General features: G+C 44.3%; 1 protein-coding gene across 2 annotated transcripts in view; it reads left to right on the forward strand.

Annotated features, from left to right (window-relative positions):
- TNFRSF11A (TNF receptor superfamily member 11a) overlaps positions 1–16,021 on the forward strand; it is a 32,794-nt gene extending 16,773 nt beyond the window's left edge. The window contains exons 8-10 of one of the 2 annotated variants that reach the window (XM_041475947.1): positions 1,548–1,600; positions 3,235–4,066; positions 8,211–16,021. In XM_041475947.1, the coding sequence (XP_041331881.1) occupies positions 1,548–1,600; positions 3,235–4,066; positions 8,211–8,593 (1,268 nt within the window). In that variant the 3' untranslated portion in view covers positions 8,594–16,021. The remainder of the gene's footprint in view (positions 1–1,547; positions 1,601–3,234; positions 4,067–8,210) is intronic. The other variant, XM_041475948.1, reaches the window with a different exon arrangement.
- The last annotated feature ends 987 nt before the right edge of the window (positions 16,022–17,008 follow it).

Here is a 17,008-nt window from a genome sequence, read left to right on the forward strand (position 1 = left end):
GGCTGCTCTGCATCACCTGGCACAGCTGGCCCCTTGGCTGAAGGGAAGCAGGGACACATAGAAGTCCTGTCTCCTTCACCTTGCTTTCCCTCCCATCTGAAACCTGCACCTGGACAGGTTAAAATATGGATTTTAAAACTGATGTGTATTTGAGAATATGATGGAGATGATGTTTTTAGGTGAAGACAGAAGTTCTGATAAGGTATTGAAGAAATACTAGAAGGCAATAGTATGAATAGTTAAAGTATAAAAATAGAAAAATTCTAGCCAAAGGCATACTGGATAACAGTGGGATACTGAGTTTATTATTAATATAATAGAAATACCTTTGTATTCCTCTACTCTGTGTTAAGCCCTGGGTCTCTTAGTGAAGGACATACAGAGGTATTGTTCTGTTGGTTCTTAATTTTTTCCCCCTAAACATGGGAAGCTTTTTCCATCATTTCCTTTTCCAAGTGCTAGCAATTTATGAAGAGTTTGGGAGCAGTGGAAAGGAAGACAGAACTCACTTCTTGTAAAGTGTATTTCAGCCCATGTTTTAGAAATAGGCTGCCTCTGCCACACTAAACATGGGTTGTGCTAAATCTGGAATTTCTGGGATGGGCTGGAGGAAATGGTGACTCTTCTCACAAACCAAATACTTGTGATGCAGAGCAGGTTAGGGAGGGAATGCAATTTCTTTGACTTTTTTATTGCCCTACTGCTCTGCAGTGACAGAGCAACATTTGCCCCTCATGGCCTTTGCATGGGGAATCCTGCTCACCCGGCCTGGGAGAATTCCAGGCTCAGGAAGAAGCCCTTCCTGCTTATTGTGGGTACTAGTGGTAAATCAACATCAGAGCAACAGAGTCATTGCTGGGAACTGGCAGTGGCTGCACAGCTCATCTATCTTCAGCCATGCAAAACCATCTTAAACTTCAAATGTACACGGGACTTGAGCCCTGCAAAGTCTCCTGAATTTATAAAAAGAAACCAAGAATTGCTCATTGCTTCAGTTGTTGCCCTAAAGCATGTTGGACTTAAAGCTTTTTCTTGGGAGATACTCCAAAGAAATTGGAATGAATTTCCCCATTAAGCATACTCTGATTAAGTAGAGTATGCTATATTTGAGGCTGCCATCGTGTGGTTTCAGTGGCTTACCCTCTTTTCTCCAGGCTTCTCACTCCTGTCTGGGAAGGGCCTTTGGGCCATCCATGTGACTTCTCTTGAAATAGACCATTTCTGCTGTGAGCAGGTCGTTGTTGGGCCAGTCATAGCTTGGTGTGACATATGACCAGGAAAGAAACCCCATTTGATGTGGAACACAGTTTGACCGTGGTCTATTTTGGGAGTTTGGAAACATTTGTTCCACAGAAATATATCTCTGTTCCAGTTACAATGAATCCTCAGCTATACCAGTGCTGGGACACTTGAGCAGGCAGTAAAAACAGGCTTGCTGGTTTTATTTAATATGATATTGTGGGTTGTGAATGACTGTGGGTGTTTAGGTCTGTGGTCAACTTAAGTGCCTGCTATATGTTACAGCTACTCTTTTGTTTTCCCTACAGCAGATCTACAGAACTGGGCTAATGAAGTGTGCAGCCAAATAAAAGGAACAAAGGTAAAGTCAAAGATGGTAGCATTTTCTCTTGTTTTTGTGTTTTCCTCATGGCATTCCTGACATCCCTTCTGAAGCAGATTCCAGGGTAATCTTTGGCTAGAAAACAAATTTCGAGTTCCTCAAAAATTGCTCACAACTTTGGCTTTTTCAGTCTGGTTTTCTGTAAATGTGAGGTGTGTGAAATCACCATTCACAAATAGCTTCCGAACCTGCTCTCTGGTTTCAGCCACTTTTAACAGAGATAAAGGTCTCGTGATTATTTAATAATTATGATGAGAAAGTTAATCATGAACCCACTGGTTGCTGAGCACCTGAGACTGCTTAGGAGAGAGCCTTTCTAAATCCTAAGTGCAGGAAAAGCTTCAGCTGAGTTTGCCCCTTGTTACATACCAGAGTACTCACAGGGAAGAAACTTGGATTTGGGTCATGCCAAAAATGCCAGGCATGCAAGGGATTAAACACAGAGCCATCAGCTAAAGAAACTGTTTGGCTCCTTAATTCTAGGGAGGAAGAAATCCTGCTTGTGCATTCCTACACGAAATAAGTAAGAGCTTTTGCTCTGGAAGAACACCAGCTCCATGCTTGAAACAGATGGTAGCACTGCTTCAAATTCATGTGCACAGCCTGCTTAACACAGTGGAAGTGGACTGAGGTGTCCCCAGTGTCCCACCACCCCTTCTAGGAGCTGTGATGAGCTTAGCCGTTGAAAGACTCCGATTTCATTGCTTAAAAGAAAAACCAAACATACCAAAAAAACCCACCTTTCTGAGCAGGCAGTTCCTCTTTTGTCTCATAAGTCTTCATGCAGCCTCCTGTCTTGGCAGCTGCTTAGGTCCTCTGGGACAGAGGAGTGAATCAACAGCAATTAGTGGCTGGCAGCGCTTACACTCTCTTTTCTATCCTGGAAGATCTGAACAGATGCTAGAAATTAAAGGTATCAGCTCCCAAACACCCGTCTTTAAAGCACAACTTGTACAAGCTGAAGAAAACCCATGAAGTGTTTCCCAATCCTTTTTTTTGAGCCGCTGCCAAAAATGTAGCTTTACTTTGTCAGTTACTGTGACAACAGGATGTCATGGGCCTTTGCATTTTTTTGTCCTAGCCTTTCAGGTTAATACAGCCTTGCTTGTGTTTTCTTCTACCTTGTCTCAGAACTTCTGAATCAACCCAGGATCTTTCTTCAGTCATTGCTGATATTAAAAATTCAGCCCCCAGTAAGGCCGTCACAGATCAATAGCCCTTCAGACACAAGGGAGTGTTTCCGAAACCTAATAAGCAGTTTTGTGGGTCTTACTAATGGTCCATAAGGAACAGCAGAATTCAGCAACTCTTCTAGGTTTATTAACTCTTCTTGAGTGGCCTTGAAGAAAAAGCTAGGAATAGTTGTCTCACAAGACTGAATGTTATTGCTCCCCAGGCCACCAGATTCCGTTCTCAACACCTGCTGAGCCCAGCATCACCAGGCACAGTTTCACAGTACAATTGCACATCAAGACTCAAATATAGCAGCACTGCTCAACCTCAGCAGCTCCACACAGAGGGAGGACCGTGATCTGCCTTTTCCTTCTTTGTCTAAAAAATAACTCCATGTTGATCCATTTGTTAAAGACGTTTTTACTTTCAATTTCTTTCAGGAACCCCCCAGAGATGCCCTTGTTACTGTGAACATCACAAATGCTTCTGTCCCCCAGACTGCTGAAGGCACGTGTCTCCTGGTCCCCTCGGGCTCTCCTGTCCCTGGAAAATCGTGCTGCACTTCTGGTCACACTCCTTGCAGGAATGAGAGCCCCAGCACAGAGCCTTGTGAGGCAGGAGAGTTTTCTGTGGTAACCGAGACTGATGATTACCAATTCCCACCAGTTCCCACGGAAGATGAGTACATGGATAAGGATCTCAATAACACTGATTATTTGTCTTTACTAAGTCAGACTGCCAGCAAAGCCGTGTCATCATTTTCAGAACCAATGGAGGCAGGGGAGAATGACAGCTTGAACCAGTTCTTTCCAGGTATTGGGAGCACAGAGGATGTATCAGTCTCTCAAGGCTTTCACCCTCCTTCCAGCACAGATGGGACACACATTGCCACGGACCAGCTTCTACAGAAATCTTGCCAAAATGCCCACAGTTGCCTGAAGGTAACAGGCAACAAAGACACAGATCATTTTGCAACAAACTGTGACTCAGAGAAGATCTGTGTGAGGTGTGGCATTTTGTACAGAGAATCTCCCCAAAAGTGTTACAAACCCTGTCGTGCTGCGGCTGACAGTACCTCCACCTCCCCAGAAACTGGTTCTTGTGCCCAGTGCACCTGTGGTTTTAATTTTGTCTCTGCTGGTCAGAGCACTCTAGCAAACGATCTTGGTATGGAAGATGCACCTTCAGATAGTACCAACGTGAAGTACCAGAACACAAACGGAAGCACTTCAGGGACACACAGAAGCACTTCAGACCTCCCTCCAGCATCTGGTAAGCCCATTAGGCTTCACCCATACACAGTTGTATAGGATTGTTCTCTTTGCTAGATCAGTAGTATTCAGAGGATCTGATTTAGGAGAAGAAAATTATTCTTTTTCACTTAATTGCCCTGAAGCTAGTCTGAAAAAATATCTGAAATTGTAAGGCCAATTGGCTTGTATTGAATTCTACAAGAAGAATGAGCCCAGCAGGGGACCATTGTCCCACCCTGATTTAACCGGCACTGCAGAACCCACCTTCTGGCTGTCACTGCAGAGGCCAGGCAGTTATGTTAGCAGAACACAATGTAGGGACCTAGAGGTTGAGCTAAGGAAGGATGCATAATGCTCAGGCAGATACTTTTAATTCACCAATGTGCACACATATTTTTGCCATTATATTTTAGTCCAGTTACATTTATACAGTGCTCAGTGAAACTCCAGCTGGAGCTGTAAGCTGGTGGCCATGGTTGGGTCTAAGAGATTATCTACAGTTTTCTGCTTATGGCTCTTTGTTTTTATTTGCTGGGATATAAGCATTCACATGAAATGGTTTCATACAGACACTGTTTCTCCATACACATATGCTTTGTTCCCTAAACAATTCTAAAACACTGATTACTTTACTAATTGTCTACCAATTTATTAATTGAGTAATGGTCAAATGAAAAGGAAAAAAAGCACTGAAGCAAAACCAACAGAAGGGAAGTTATGTGCCTTCTCTGGATGAAACCTTCCTTCCCCAGACTTTTTTCGGTACAAAAGTCTGCAATCTGCCTGTAATGTGTTATTAGTCATTTTAGATTATAATCTCATAAAGTTAGATGGTCTATTTTTATTTATATCAGTGCACTGCCAAGCATAATGAGACCTTAGTGTTGAGTGGGACATCCAAGTATTACTGTAATACCCACAGCAGTTGTAAGCTGTTGCCTCTCTTTAAAACCATGTTGTTCCTTAAAATTTCTTACAGAGACATTCTTGTCAGTCTGCCAAAGCCCCAAAACAACACACTTGAAGGCCCTTCCTCTCTGAACATGCATTCCATATGAGAATCTGAAAGTGTGTAGCATTCATCTTCTGAAGAGCAGAAACTTTCTGCTGCTTCAGTTTCCTGAAATCTTGATGCAGTTTTACTGTCTGGTCTATACAAAATGCAACAGGAGTAAAGAGAACACAGATTATCTTTTTTCTTATTGTTGGACCCTTGAGGTACAACTGAAAGCCAGGTTATATTTGGTACTGCGGTACTGTTTTCTTTCTAAATATGAGAGAAAGAGAAAATATTAAAGAACAATAGAGCAAATGGGAAGTACTGTTTTCTTTCTAAATATGACACAAAGAGAAAGAGAAAATATTAAAGAACAATAGAGCAAATGGGAGAGCTTGGATATAAGTGCTGTGCTAGCAAGTGCCATCTTAGATCTGCTGCACAACTCTTTATACAGGATTTTAATTGTGTCTGTGCCTTTGGATATGTACATGCTATAGTGCCATCTGGTGAAACCTGAGCACAGATACTGTGTTCCTAATCTGCCAGTTTTTTATGCATGACTACAGGAAGATACTGACAGAGCTGTGGGCAGTATCAGAGTGTGGGTTAGTTGATCTGTGGGTAACCTGGCTTGTTGGCAGAGTAATTTTTCTGCCCACAGAATGGCCATGCCCCCCTGGCAGTGCCTGCTTGCATGAGGACCGGGACAGGGCTTAGCCACAGGTTCCTCACTGAAGCAGCCCAGGCATGCCAGGGCTGCATGTGTGGGTGCATCAGCATCTGTCATTTTGCTAGGCCTTGTGAAATGCCCAGATGGAATAAATGTGCATGTGAAATAACTTTCTGTAAAGCTTTTCAAAGCAACTGGAGCCACCAGGCTTTGCACACAGTTATGCTAAAACAGAATGGTACAAAAAAGTGTAGGTGAAAAATGGAAAGAAAAAGAGCATGGTAAGTTCCATGAAGTTTTGGTCTTGGTTCACTAACACTCAAAATGACAACAGAACTGGTAAACTCTGTCCCTCCTGTGAAACAATCCTAGAGGACCAAAGTGGACCTCTGGACAGGTGCCCCTTCCAGGGCTCACCACTGGAGATGGAGGTAAGCCTTCAAGCAGTTCTTCAAAGCTGCTCACAAGTCCTTCTCACAAGCCTGGAGGCAGTCAGAACATGAAGGATCAGTTCAGGCCCACCTCAAATGCTGTGCAGGGCTACAGCATAACACGAGTGCAGGAAAACTTAGCTGACTCATAATTGGGACTGGTTTTGCAAAGCCTTTCACTTCCAGATCCCAAACCAGCCTGGTTTGGCAGTGACAAACAGTTCTCACCACCTAGAGGCCATTAAATGTCTCAGAGAAAATTATTTGCCTGCCTTGTTCCAGTTCTTAGTGGACAATTACCACAAAAATTAGTCTGTCTTTGTTATTAATATCAGATAGTCTAAAGAGATCAAAAGGCTGAAACACTGCAGAGAACAATGCCTTCACTCTGAATGTGTCCCTTATAATTTTCAGGTTGGAAGCACTTTTCTTGCACAGTGTAGGAAGCTCTTGTGTCCATTTTCTGTGCTTTCAGGCCTTAAATATCCTTTTGTTTCAGCATGGTGTCTTCAGAAAGCACAGAAGGTCTGCCAGCCACATTCAGCTAAACATTACGAATGTGTTAATCTGCCTTTTTTTTCCCTTCCCACTGCCACATATATTTCTAAATTTTTGATCTCGTGCTGAGCACTGGTAACTTTATTCACAGCACCTTTTGCAAGTGACAGGCAATCTGTTTAAAGACAAACAGTTATTTTTGTACTGCCGTTATGCCCAAGACTTTTATTCATGGCAAACAGCCACACTGAATCAAACACAGGGGAAAGAACCAGCAGGGAAAAACTCCCACAGAGAAAACCCTTATGGACATCTCATGTTAATCAACAGCACTTGGGAAGAAAGCAAAGAGCTAGCAATGCAGTGGTTTAGGTGAAATAAATAAGATTGCTTAAGGGGGGTCTCCTGACTCCACACAGCTGGAGACCAGTGCCCAGTGCTGGTGTGCAAACATCACCCGTGGCCAATGGAAAAACAGCATTTCTCTGGGTCGGGCTGTGTTTATCTGCAGAGAAAATGGGAATGTCTCAGTTGTTGAGGAATATCATGAAGAAAGCATAAAATATCTAACAGGAGTTGGATCAGTCTGCAAGTAATGATGAATTGAAGCACGGCAGGAAAAACATTTCTTAGTAAGGGTGTTGAGAGGCTAGGAAAATTTTGTTGGTTTCTTCAGTTTATTTAATTTTCAAACTTTAGCAAGCTTGTTAGTTTGATGTTGGAAGTTTGTTCTCAGTTATTTTCTTTCTGCTCTGAGGAAAGTTTATTAATTCCCAGAGCCTGGTCCTGCTGTCACTTAGGTCAGCAGCCCAGTCCTTGAATAGCAGAAGGATTGCATTTATATTGAAAAATCTCTAACCTCAGGCAGACTGACTGAAACCATAACTCTGTTAAGTTGCTATAATGTAGACTCTGTCTCTTCAATGGCATCAGTCTCCATCCAGCTAAATCCCTGCAGAGGCTAGATGAGTGCCAGAGTGTAGCTTCATGGAGGATCTGGACTATATAATTGTCTGTTTTTTGGACACTGTGTGACTGTGTGATCTGCTGTTAAGTCTTTCAGTATTTATTCAGTAAGCCTGCCACCTAACCCAAGTGGTAGGACCGATTGGGGGTTTATTGCTTCTTTGGTAAACAGTGTGATTTCTGGGACTCTAGGAAAAAATAAATCTCATAATCAGAAATAACTAGCATCACAATTTCCTCACAAACCGCAGGCAGAGGCAGGTTGGACACTGCTTTGTGCATCAGGCAGCACAGGGGACATGAGATCGTTATCCTCTCTCTGGCTTCCCAGATCACAGCTCAGAGGGAAAATGTTTCCAACCCTTCCAGACAGGGTCCTTGCGTATGACAGACTTTGTCCTGAGAAGACGAAAATGGAAATAATGAAAAGGTCCAGTGGAAGGCATTGATTATAACAGCATCCTCATGTCACGGGGGAAAAAATAATGGAACAAGAACAAAGCCACCACAGCAGATTAAGTTCACTGCACTAAGTGTCCATCTTGTGAGGGAAAATATTAATCATGTGTGTCTTCTTTTCTTCCCCGTCCTTCCTTAGGAAATGTGACTGGAAACAGTAACTCCACCTTTATTTCAAGTGGACAAGTAATGAATTTCAAGGGAGACATCATTGTTGTCTACCTTAGCCAAAACTCTCAGGAGGGGACAACGGTCTCCTCGGGGCTGAGCGAGGAGAACGTGGGCAGCCCGGTGCAGGAGGAGAACCTCAGCCGCTGCGAGACGTTCGCCGGCAATGCCCAGCACTACAAGGAGAAGTGTGCGGAGCTGCAGGGCGCCCGCCCAGCCCCGGGGAGCGGGGGGCCACGGTGGCCTGGTGGAGCCCTGGCCCAGGAGTGGGGCCCGTCCTGCGGTGGACAAGCCTCCCAGCCCGTGCAGGAGGAAGGGAAGCTGGGACACTTCTCGGAGAAGGTGTTGAACTGAGGGGACACGGTGTCCTTGCTGCGGGCCAGGGCACCGGCACACAGCCCCCGACGGGGTGTGGGGCTGCTGCCGTGCTGCCAAAATCCTGGGTGTCACGACAGACTGGGAGACTGTTGCTGCCCCTGGTGTCTCCGAGGAAATTTTACAGCTGGAAGGACCCTCATGGCACATGTCGGTGGCGGTGGTGGTGCTCTGGGTGGAGGTGGCTGATGACAATGGGCACATGCGTGAAGCTGGGCACGCTGCCCCTGTTGCAGAAGCAGCAGCAGGGCTTTCTCCTCTCCCCTACAGGGAGATGGGCTCCCTGCTTGTCCCCCATTCCCTGCCACCTCTCCCTGGCAAGTGGCAAAAGGGAGCTGAGATCCATCGACCTGGGGACTCTGTGAGGAGGAGAGCACTGCTGGCCAGGTGGGCAGGATGCTCCTGGAGAGGGGACGGTGTGGCCAAGGACTGGACTCATGGGGGCCCCTGAGCTCTGCCTCGGGGTTTCTTTTTTGCAACTAAGCTGTACCCATTTTGCTGGGTCTTGGAGGTAGAAAGAAGCCATGGTGCTGCTGAAGCCTTTGCCTCCCTGTGGTGATGTGGCAGGTGGCATCATCCTTTCCCATCTTTCCGCAGGGAAGCAGACATTCCAGTCCCAAATCAGCACCAGAGCCAAGGTCCTGGGCTGCCCCTTATTGACTTGTGGGTATAAATAAGTGTGTGTAATGCTGCCACAAGCAGATGATAACATGCAAAATACAGCTGATATGCCTTAAAAGCATATCAGATTAATCTCGGGCAAAGAGCATTTATAGTGACCCTGATTCACCTCTGCCTTATTGCACCTCTCCAGAGGAGTTCAAACCTGTGGAGATGAGAGTGATGTGTGTCTGGTACACTGCTGCAGGAATAACATCACTATAGTTTAAGACAAAGAGCTGCTAGCAGAAAGAGATAAAGGAAAAAGGGTCTGTGACAACCAGCTGTGGGTATTTCCAGTAGTTACAGGAGAGGGAAGGATTACCCAAAGATAGAGAATTTGGTCAAACACTCATTCTTTTATCTGCCCAAACAATTTTGTTATTCCCTTTGCTATTTTCATTAATAGGCAAAGATTTACTTAGGTAGCATGAAGCTATTTCCAGAAGTTGGCCTGTGTGAGCTGAAGTCAGAGTGTAGCTTATGAGCAATGGGACCAAAGGTTTGGCATTAAAGAATAATAGTAGAAGGGAATTTAGAAGGGAATTTAGAAGGGAATCTTGGCTACTCAGCTGGCTTTGGTTCACGTCCAATATCCTGCAGCCTTCTCCAGCAGCCACTGTGGAGAGAAAGATGAAGGGAGCAAAGTCTCAAGGAACTCCCAAAGAAAAAGATAACATTTTTAATGATTTCCTGACAAGGGATAATTTTCTGACTTTCTCCTGCAGGTGTGAGTGCTGCAGGCATCTATCTGCAGCCTTCAGGAGGGCAAGTGCTCTGTTTCCTGCCAGACAGCAAAGGGATCTCTTACCTAGTGTAGCTTCCCTGTTGGAAAAGGTCTCTGGTTGGAAGGGCTTCTTCCCAGGAATGTTTTAAGGTTGAGGGGTTCACTGCATAGCTGCTGTTTGCAGTAGTACTGCTCTGTGGGGAAAGAGTACCTGTAAAGCTGACAAGGTGATCACTGTGTCACAAAGGGCTTCTCATGCATAAAACAAAAGGATGGGCTTAGCCAACTTCACCTTTCAGGAGAATAATTCTGCATTGTTTATATATCTGGGATGTAAAGTTCAGTACAAATGTGCAAGACTCTCTCTTGGGTGACTGGCAAAAAGGGCAAATGAACAGCCAGTCTCAATTCCACCTCTATGGCCTTCAAAAAACTAGATCACTCTGGCCTAGACTCAGACGGGCAGGTAGAGTGTCCCATTCAGTGATGGCCCAAGCTACCTCTGCCTCTCTGAAGGTGTGTAACTGAGGCTCTCTTGTCTGTGGGATTCTTTTGTCTTTCCTGCTGGATCTTTTCCAATCTCTTTCTAGTCTCTTCTGGAGTAGTTCTGTATCCCCTTGGCACTGGTACAATAGGGACAAGGAAGCAGAACCACCATCACCTTCAGGAAAGGTGGTAGAGATATTTTCCCACTTCATCTTAATTTTTTCGGTGGTTTTTTTCTGGAAAGCATTCTGCAAGACATCAGTCCTGCTGGAAAACATCCAACCAGCCCCATTTACAGGGCAGGCAGGATGAATTCTTGCCCTCATCTCTGCATAAATTACCCAGGTCTGTCTTTTTCTCCTTCTGCAGCTTCTTTCTTCCCTTGGTTTGTAAAAGGCCACCAGAGAGCAGGCTCAAAATCCTGGTTTGAAGGGAGATAATGGGAATTTATTGTGTGTCCTCAATGAGGACACATTTTTCACTTGTTGAATTTCAGGTTCTTACTGAACAAGGATTTTAACTAGGATCATCAGCAAGCATGAAGAAATTATTCCCATATGGGAAACATGATGCAGCAACAGACCCAGTTCTTTTTCTTCCTCCAGAGTCTATTCCAAAGTGAAAAAACAATATCACAGCCATTAGCATGCTGCATGTTCCCTGGGTCTCTGCCTGGCTCCTCAGACCAGGATCCCAAAGGGACTTCTTTTTCTTCATGATTTCATTTGTCATCAGCTTGGAGCTGGGAGTGGTTTTTGGCATCTGTTTGTACAACAGGGACCTGTGCATTGGGCACTAATTTGGAGGCTTCTGGCTGCTATTGTAATACACATAATTAATGAAAATAAAAATCTGAAATGTCTATTTGAGAAAAGGTGAAGATTTTATTTGAATAAAGGGGGAAATGAAATACATTATTATATGCCTCTGCCTGTTTAAAGAAAAAGAAAAAAGAGCAAAATGTGAGCATTCCTAGTTAGGCTTTTGTAACATTTTCTGTATGTTGAATTGTTTTAACAAGTGCTTGCCTTCCACAATGTGTTCTGCAGTGCTAATTCTGCACCTGCACTCAGCCTGATAGGTGCTCTCATAGACCTGGTGTGGTAATGCTTTACTGCTGAGAACTAGGCACTGATTCCAACTAATTCCTGAAGTTTCCTCCTGCACAGCATGCATTTTTACAAGTCTTTTAGTTTGAGGAGTCGCATGAATTATCCTTGGTGAATATACTAGGTGTTCTAGAAAGTCAGCCACTTTCAGAGTTAGCAGGACAGGAGTAATTCTGCATATAGCCATGGGAAAACAAGTACACTGGAGCAGGCCTTCTTATTCCCACGGAACACAATATGGCATTGAAGACCAGTGTAGACAGTAATGGCTGTTAACCTATGTACTTTGCTACATGTTCACACAGAGACTGGAAGTGACTCTGCAAGCTTATAGCATACCTGGGAGTAGCGCCACTAAAATGTCATTTCTACTTGTCCATTCAGGTTTCCTCCTTTTTATCAGGTTGATGGTATCTGACAATTACACCCCTGTGTCTATCATAAAACAGAACCCTGATGAAAGATGTCTTTGTGCTTATCAGGTATTTAATAGCACTCTCATTTTATCAGATACCTACATGCACATTAGGCAGCAGTGCCCCTGTAAAAATAATCTACCATGACTGAAGAATTCACTTCTGCAGCACCTTGGCAGACCCCAACATATACCCCTGTTTCCCATTGCTGTCACTTTGATAGTGTGGTTGCTTGGTTTTTCCTTCTGCCAAGCATCCAAGTTGGTTGTGGCCTCCAAGGTGATTGTGTTGTCTCTGCAAGCGTTGCTGCAGTCTTGCCTTCAGGCCCTCCAGCTGACTTGTCACATCTGTTGTGTTGTAAAATGTGAGCATTCAGAAGCATGAACTTTGTGGAAAAATGCTTTATTACAATTCTCTCTGGCTTTTGAACAAGGCAATGACCGCATAACATTAAAGAACCCTGTTGCGGTAGGTGACGATGCCAGAGTGTCCAGTCGGATGTGTTTTAACGCTGCTTTTTTATTTCTTCTTCTTCTGGCTAGTTGGTTTATGGTTTCTTTGTTTTGGCTGAGGATTACCACAGCTCTTCTGGTTCATTTCTTAGCCTGCCTCACCACTTGGTCGATCCTGGGGTGTTGCACTGGTTTTTACTTGCATCAAAGTTGACAACTCTGTTCCATCATGTTTCTATTGGTGGTCCCACATTTCTATACAATATATGCAGATGGCCATACATGAAATTGCTCCTATTTCAGCTTCACAGGAAACTGTTGGAAAGGTTTCCAAAGAGAGTAAAGGAGCTCAGGAGTGTTTGAGACCACCTGTATGAGTGGGACATACACAAGTCAATGGGACTTGGCAGAATGCATCCAAAGCTTCTGGGAGGGCTTGCCAACATCATTGCAGAGGCACACTGCAACATCTTTGACAGGTCATGGAGTTTGGGGGAAGTCACAGCTGACTGGAAAAGGGCAAATATTACACCCATCTACAAAAACAGAAAAAAGAAAGAGACTTGGGAAATTACAGATGAGTCAACCTCACTTGAGTACCTTGAAAAATTACAGAGTGGGCTCTCCTAGAAGCTGTTTCTGGGCATGAAGAAGAAGAAGGCAACTGGGAGAAGCCAACACATACGTTAGCTAACTCAGCTTTTTCCCGCTGTCAGCAGTTTGTTATTTGCTTCCTCATTGATTCCATAGAGACTTGGAAGCATCACCTTCCTCATGAAGAACTAGGCAAAGAAGGCATAAAAAAAATCTTCAGTTCTCCCTCTGTCATTTATAATTAACTGGCCAGCCCCACTCAACAGTGGACCTACCTTTTCCTTGTCCTGCCTGCTAACACACAATACAGGATGTTAATATTTTCTTGCTATTCTTGGCATCTTTTGCCAGCTCAGGCTAGGGCTGGACTTTAACCTTTCCCTCTTCATCTCTGCGTGCCTGAGTGATATTTCTATATTCTGCTTTGGAAGCCTGTTCCTTTTTCCATCACTTTCATGTTCCTTTTTTTTGTATCTGAGCTCTTTCAGTATCTCACTGTTTAACCAGGCTGGTTTCTTGCTGTGCCTGCTTAGGTGGGTGGACTGCTCTTGTGCATGGAGAATGCTGTCTGAAAGTCTCCCAATGCTCCTGAACCCCTTTGGCTTTCAAGGCAGACTTCAGGGATACCTCCTGACAGCTCCCTGAGCAGGATGAACTCTGCTCTTTTGAAGGTCTGGGGCTTTACTCTGCTACTCACCTTCTTCACATTCCTTAGGATAATGTTACCAGTTCAGCCGAGGCTGCCAGTGCCAGTCTTCAATTGTTTGAAGAAGTTTTTATCTGTTTCCACATCAGGAAACAGATTCCATGGCAGACACCTACCACAAGCACTTCCTCGATGGTGACTCCTCTGATTTTGACCCAAAGACACCCAGCTGATCTGTCCTCTTGCCCATGTCTCAAATCACTCTTTTACGTAGAGTGTAATCCCTCCTCCTCTTCCACCTTTTCTATTTTCCCTCAAAAACTTGGAAGCTCTTGCTTTTTTTTCTAATAGAGCTATTTCCTTAGATGGTTTCTAAAATGATAGAAAAACCTCTCACCAAGTTCCCTACTGTTGTGCCTTTGTCTGGTTATAGGTAATAAACTTAATCTCATGCCTGGGAATGGGCCTTCAAATTTCCCACCTGTAAGAAGGGGAGGATGAGAGGCAAGGGCTGGAGCTGGTGTGAGGAGCAGGGGCTGAAAGATGTGTTCCCTCTTCCCACTGCCCTGTAGAGATGTGGGGAGAAGATAGCAACTTGCTGCTGCTGGAAATGGCAGCGTGGCCAGCAGCATCCTGGAGGCTTTGTCATTCCTGGTGTCCAGGTATTATCCCAGTTATGTCCAGTACCAGGTGTTATCCCATGAGACCTCAGTCTCCTCTGTCCTGCACGGGAGGAAGCAGCTGGCAACTCATCCAGGGTTTCCATCAGACGAAATCAGGCCTGTGTATATCTCTCTCAAATAAAATCAGTGAACACAAAATGAACTGAAATTTGCCATAAGCAGCACATGAGGACAAACCATTTCAAATGCAGAAACCACTGCATCAATAGGCTGTTCCTATTGATCATCACTGTATTATAATGGAAGGCTCTTTATACAAAGTCTCAATCATTTGAAGCACCTCAAATGATTATCTAGAAGGTGTTTTTTTAGCATGCAGGCCTGCCATTGCAGTTCTCAATTGCATATCCTTAGGAAGCAGCTTACTTTCTTTATTCTCTCTGGTTTTGTTCTGCTCTAACATTCACTTATCTCCCTTTTAGTGTTGTAGGCACCACTCAAGCACAAAAGTTCTTGCTCCCTGTGGGAAATACAAAACAGTTTCCCCAGTGGACATTTGCCTTTTGCATCATTTCAGTTTCTTGTTGGGTTTTTTGCAAGCTTAGCTGGTCATAAATGAGCTAGACAACAGATGCTAGAGCTCATGCTATAACACAGAAAATTTTAATTTAACAGAGGTTTCCACTTAAAAATGCAGCTGCCCATTGATGCACGGCCAAATTTACTTCTGAGAACACACTTCGAATGTATTGGAGAATGAGATGGATGCAAGTAGCTCTAATGATTGTCTCAGCAGGCTACTCATAAATGTTTCCTGCAACCCCTGTTCTTTTCATCCACACCCCATAGATCCAACCTGTCTGCTGGATGAGCCACACTTCAGGGATACATTAGAAACCTGTCCAGTTCATTGTCTTACACTTACACAAAATAATCCTTGCCAGGATTTTATTCCCTTTGTCTGAAGGGATGCTCCAAATATGACAGAGGCATAAATAATAAATCCACTTAAATGCTTGGGTTTTCTCAGTCAGGCTGGCCTGCTGTATTTAAATATTGATATCCTTTGGGTCTGTTCTCTTCAAAGTCATGTTCTTTGACAGGTCCCATTTGGGTCCACTGCACTACACTTCTGTCTGCTCTGTAGAAAGTGCTACAGCTGGTGGTTTGTTGATGAAAAATACTAGAAATCAGTTGAGTATTCTTTTGTTCTTAATTAGGAGGAGATGGAAAAACACATTGAAGAATTATGTCCAATTAATGATTTTTAAAAGTCTTATAAGACTTGTTTCTTTTTGGATTTTCATGTTTTTGGTTACTTTGCAGTAACAACTCTTCCCTGCCAGCATTGTTTTCCCTTGCAGGATAACTGTGTGTTGCTGAGGATGGCTGAGGGGCAGGATTGCTCTAAATTAAAGATGGACTCTATTTCTAAGTGAAATGTCTCACATGGTTCCTTTACTGGATGAATGGACACAAAAAGCTTTGCCCTGCTTTACTGTGACCAGAATATGCATGCTGCAGGGACTGCAGAGCTGTTGACATGATTCCCTTGGAGTTCATGCAGATACACTGAATAAACCAAATCACAGCCACAACTTCTTTGGCTTGCATGTGAATAACATCAGCTGACTGTGTTTCAAAGAGCAAAGATATGCCTGGGTTTGGGTGTTTTATGTTTTTTTTTTGGGTTTTTTTCCCTTCCCTCTAGTTTTCTTTCCCTGTCCTAAGCTTATCATTCCTTTTTCGGTGTAAATACAAAGGTCACGGTTTCAGTACGGTGGGTGACTCATTCTCATGTTTGAGCAATGTGATCAAAATGGAAACTTAGAACTCCCGGTGTGGTGTGTGTCCCATGTCACCGGCCTGCACAAAGCATGCCTTTGTGGATGCTGGCTCTCCTGAAGGGATCCGGTGTCACGTGTGTGATAACTTGAGTGCGAGCTCGGAGCAAATGCTTTTAACCTGACAGTGCTGCGTATGTTAAAATAAGGCAGATCGCTTTTTGCTGTCGGGGAGGTGCATGTGACACCTTTAGCAGCCGTGGGCATGTGTCCCTTTGTGGATGCTGGCTCTCCTGAAGGGATCCGGTGTCACGTGTGTGATAACTTGAGTGCGAGCTCGGAGCAAATGCTTTTAACCTGACAGTGCTGCGTATGTTAAAATAAGGCAGATCGCTTTTTGCTGTCGGGGAGGTGCATGTGACACCTTTAGCAGCCGTGGGCATGTGTCTGTGTGTATGTGTGTCTGTGTGTCTGTGTGTGTGTGTGTGAGTCTGTGTGTGTGTCTGTGTGTGTGTGTGTGTGTGTGTGTGTGTGTGTGTGTGTGTGTGTGTGTGTGTGTGTGTGTGTGTGTGTGTGTGTGTGTGTGTGTGTGTGTGTGTGTGTGTGTGTGTGTGTGTGTGTGTGTGTGTGTGTGTGTGTGTGTGTGTGTGTGTGTGTGTGTGTGTGTGTGTGTGTGTGTGTGTGTGTGTGTGTGTGTGTGTGTGTGTGTGTGTGTGTGTGTGTGTGTGTGTGTGTGTGTGTGTGTGTGTGTGTGTGTGTGTGTGTGTGTGTGTGTGTGTGTGTGTGTGTGTGTGTGTGTGTGTGTGTGTGTGTGTGTGTGTGTGTGTGTGTGTGTGTGTGTGTGTGTGTGTGTGTGTGTGTGTGTGTGTGTGTGTGTGTGTGTGTGTGTGTGTGTGT

Source organism: Pyrgilauda ruficollis, unplaced genomic scaffold, assembly GCF_017590135.1.
Source record: "Pyrgilauda ruficollis isolate IOZ18807 unplaced genomic scaffold, ASM1759013v1 scaffold37, whole genome shotgun sequence".
NCBI classification, from domain to species: Eukaryota; Metazoa; Chordata; class Aves; order Passeriformes; family Passeridae; genus Pyrgilauda; species Pyrgilauda ruficollis.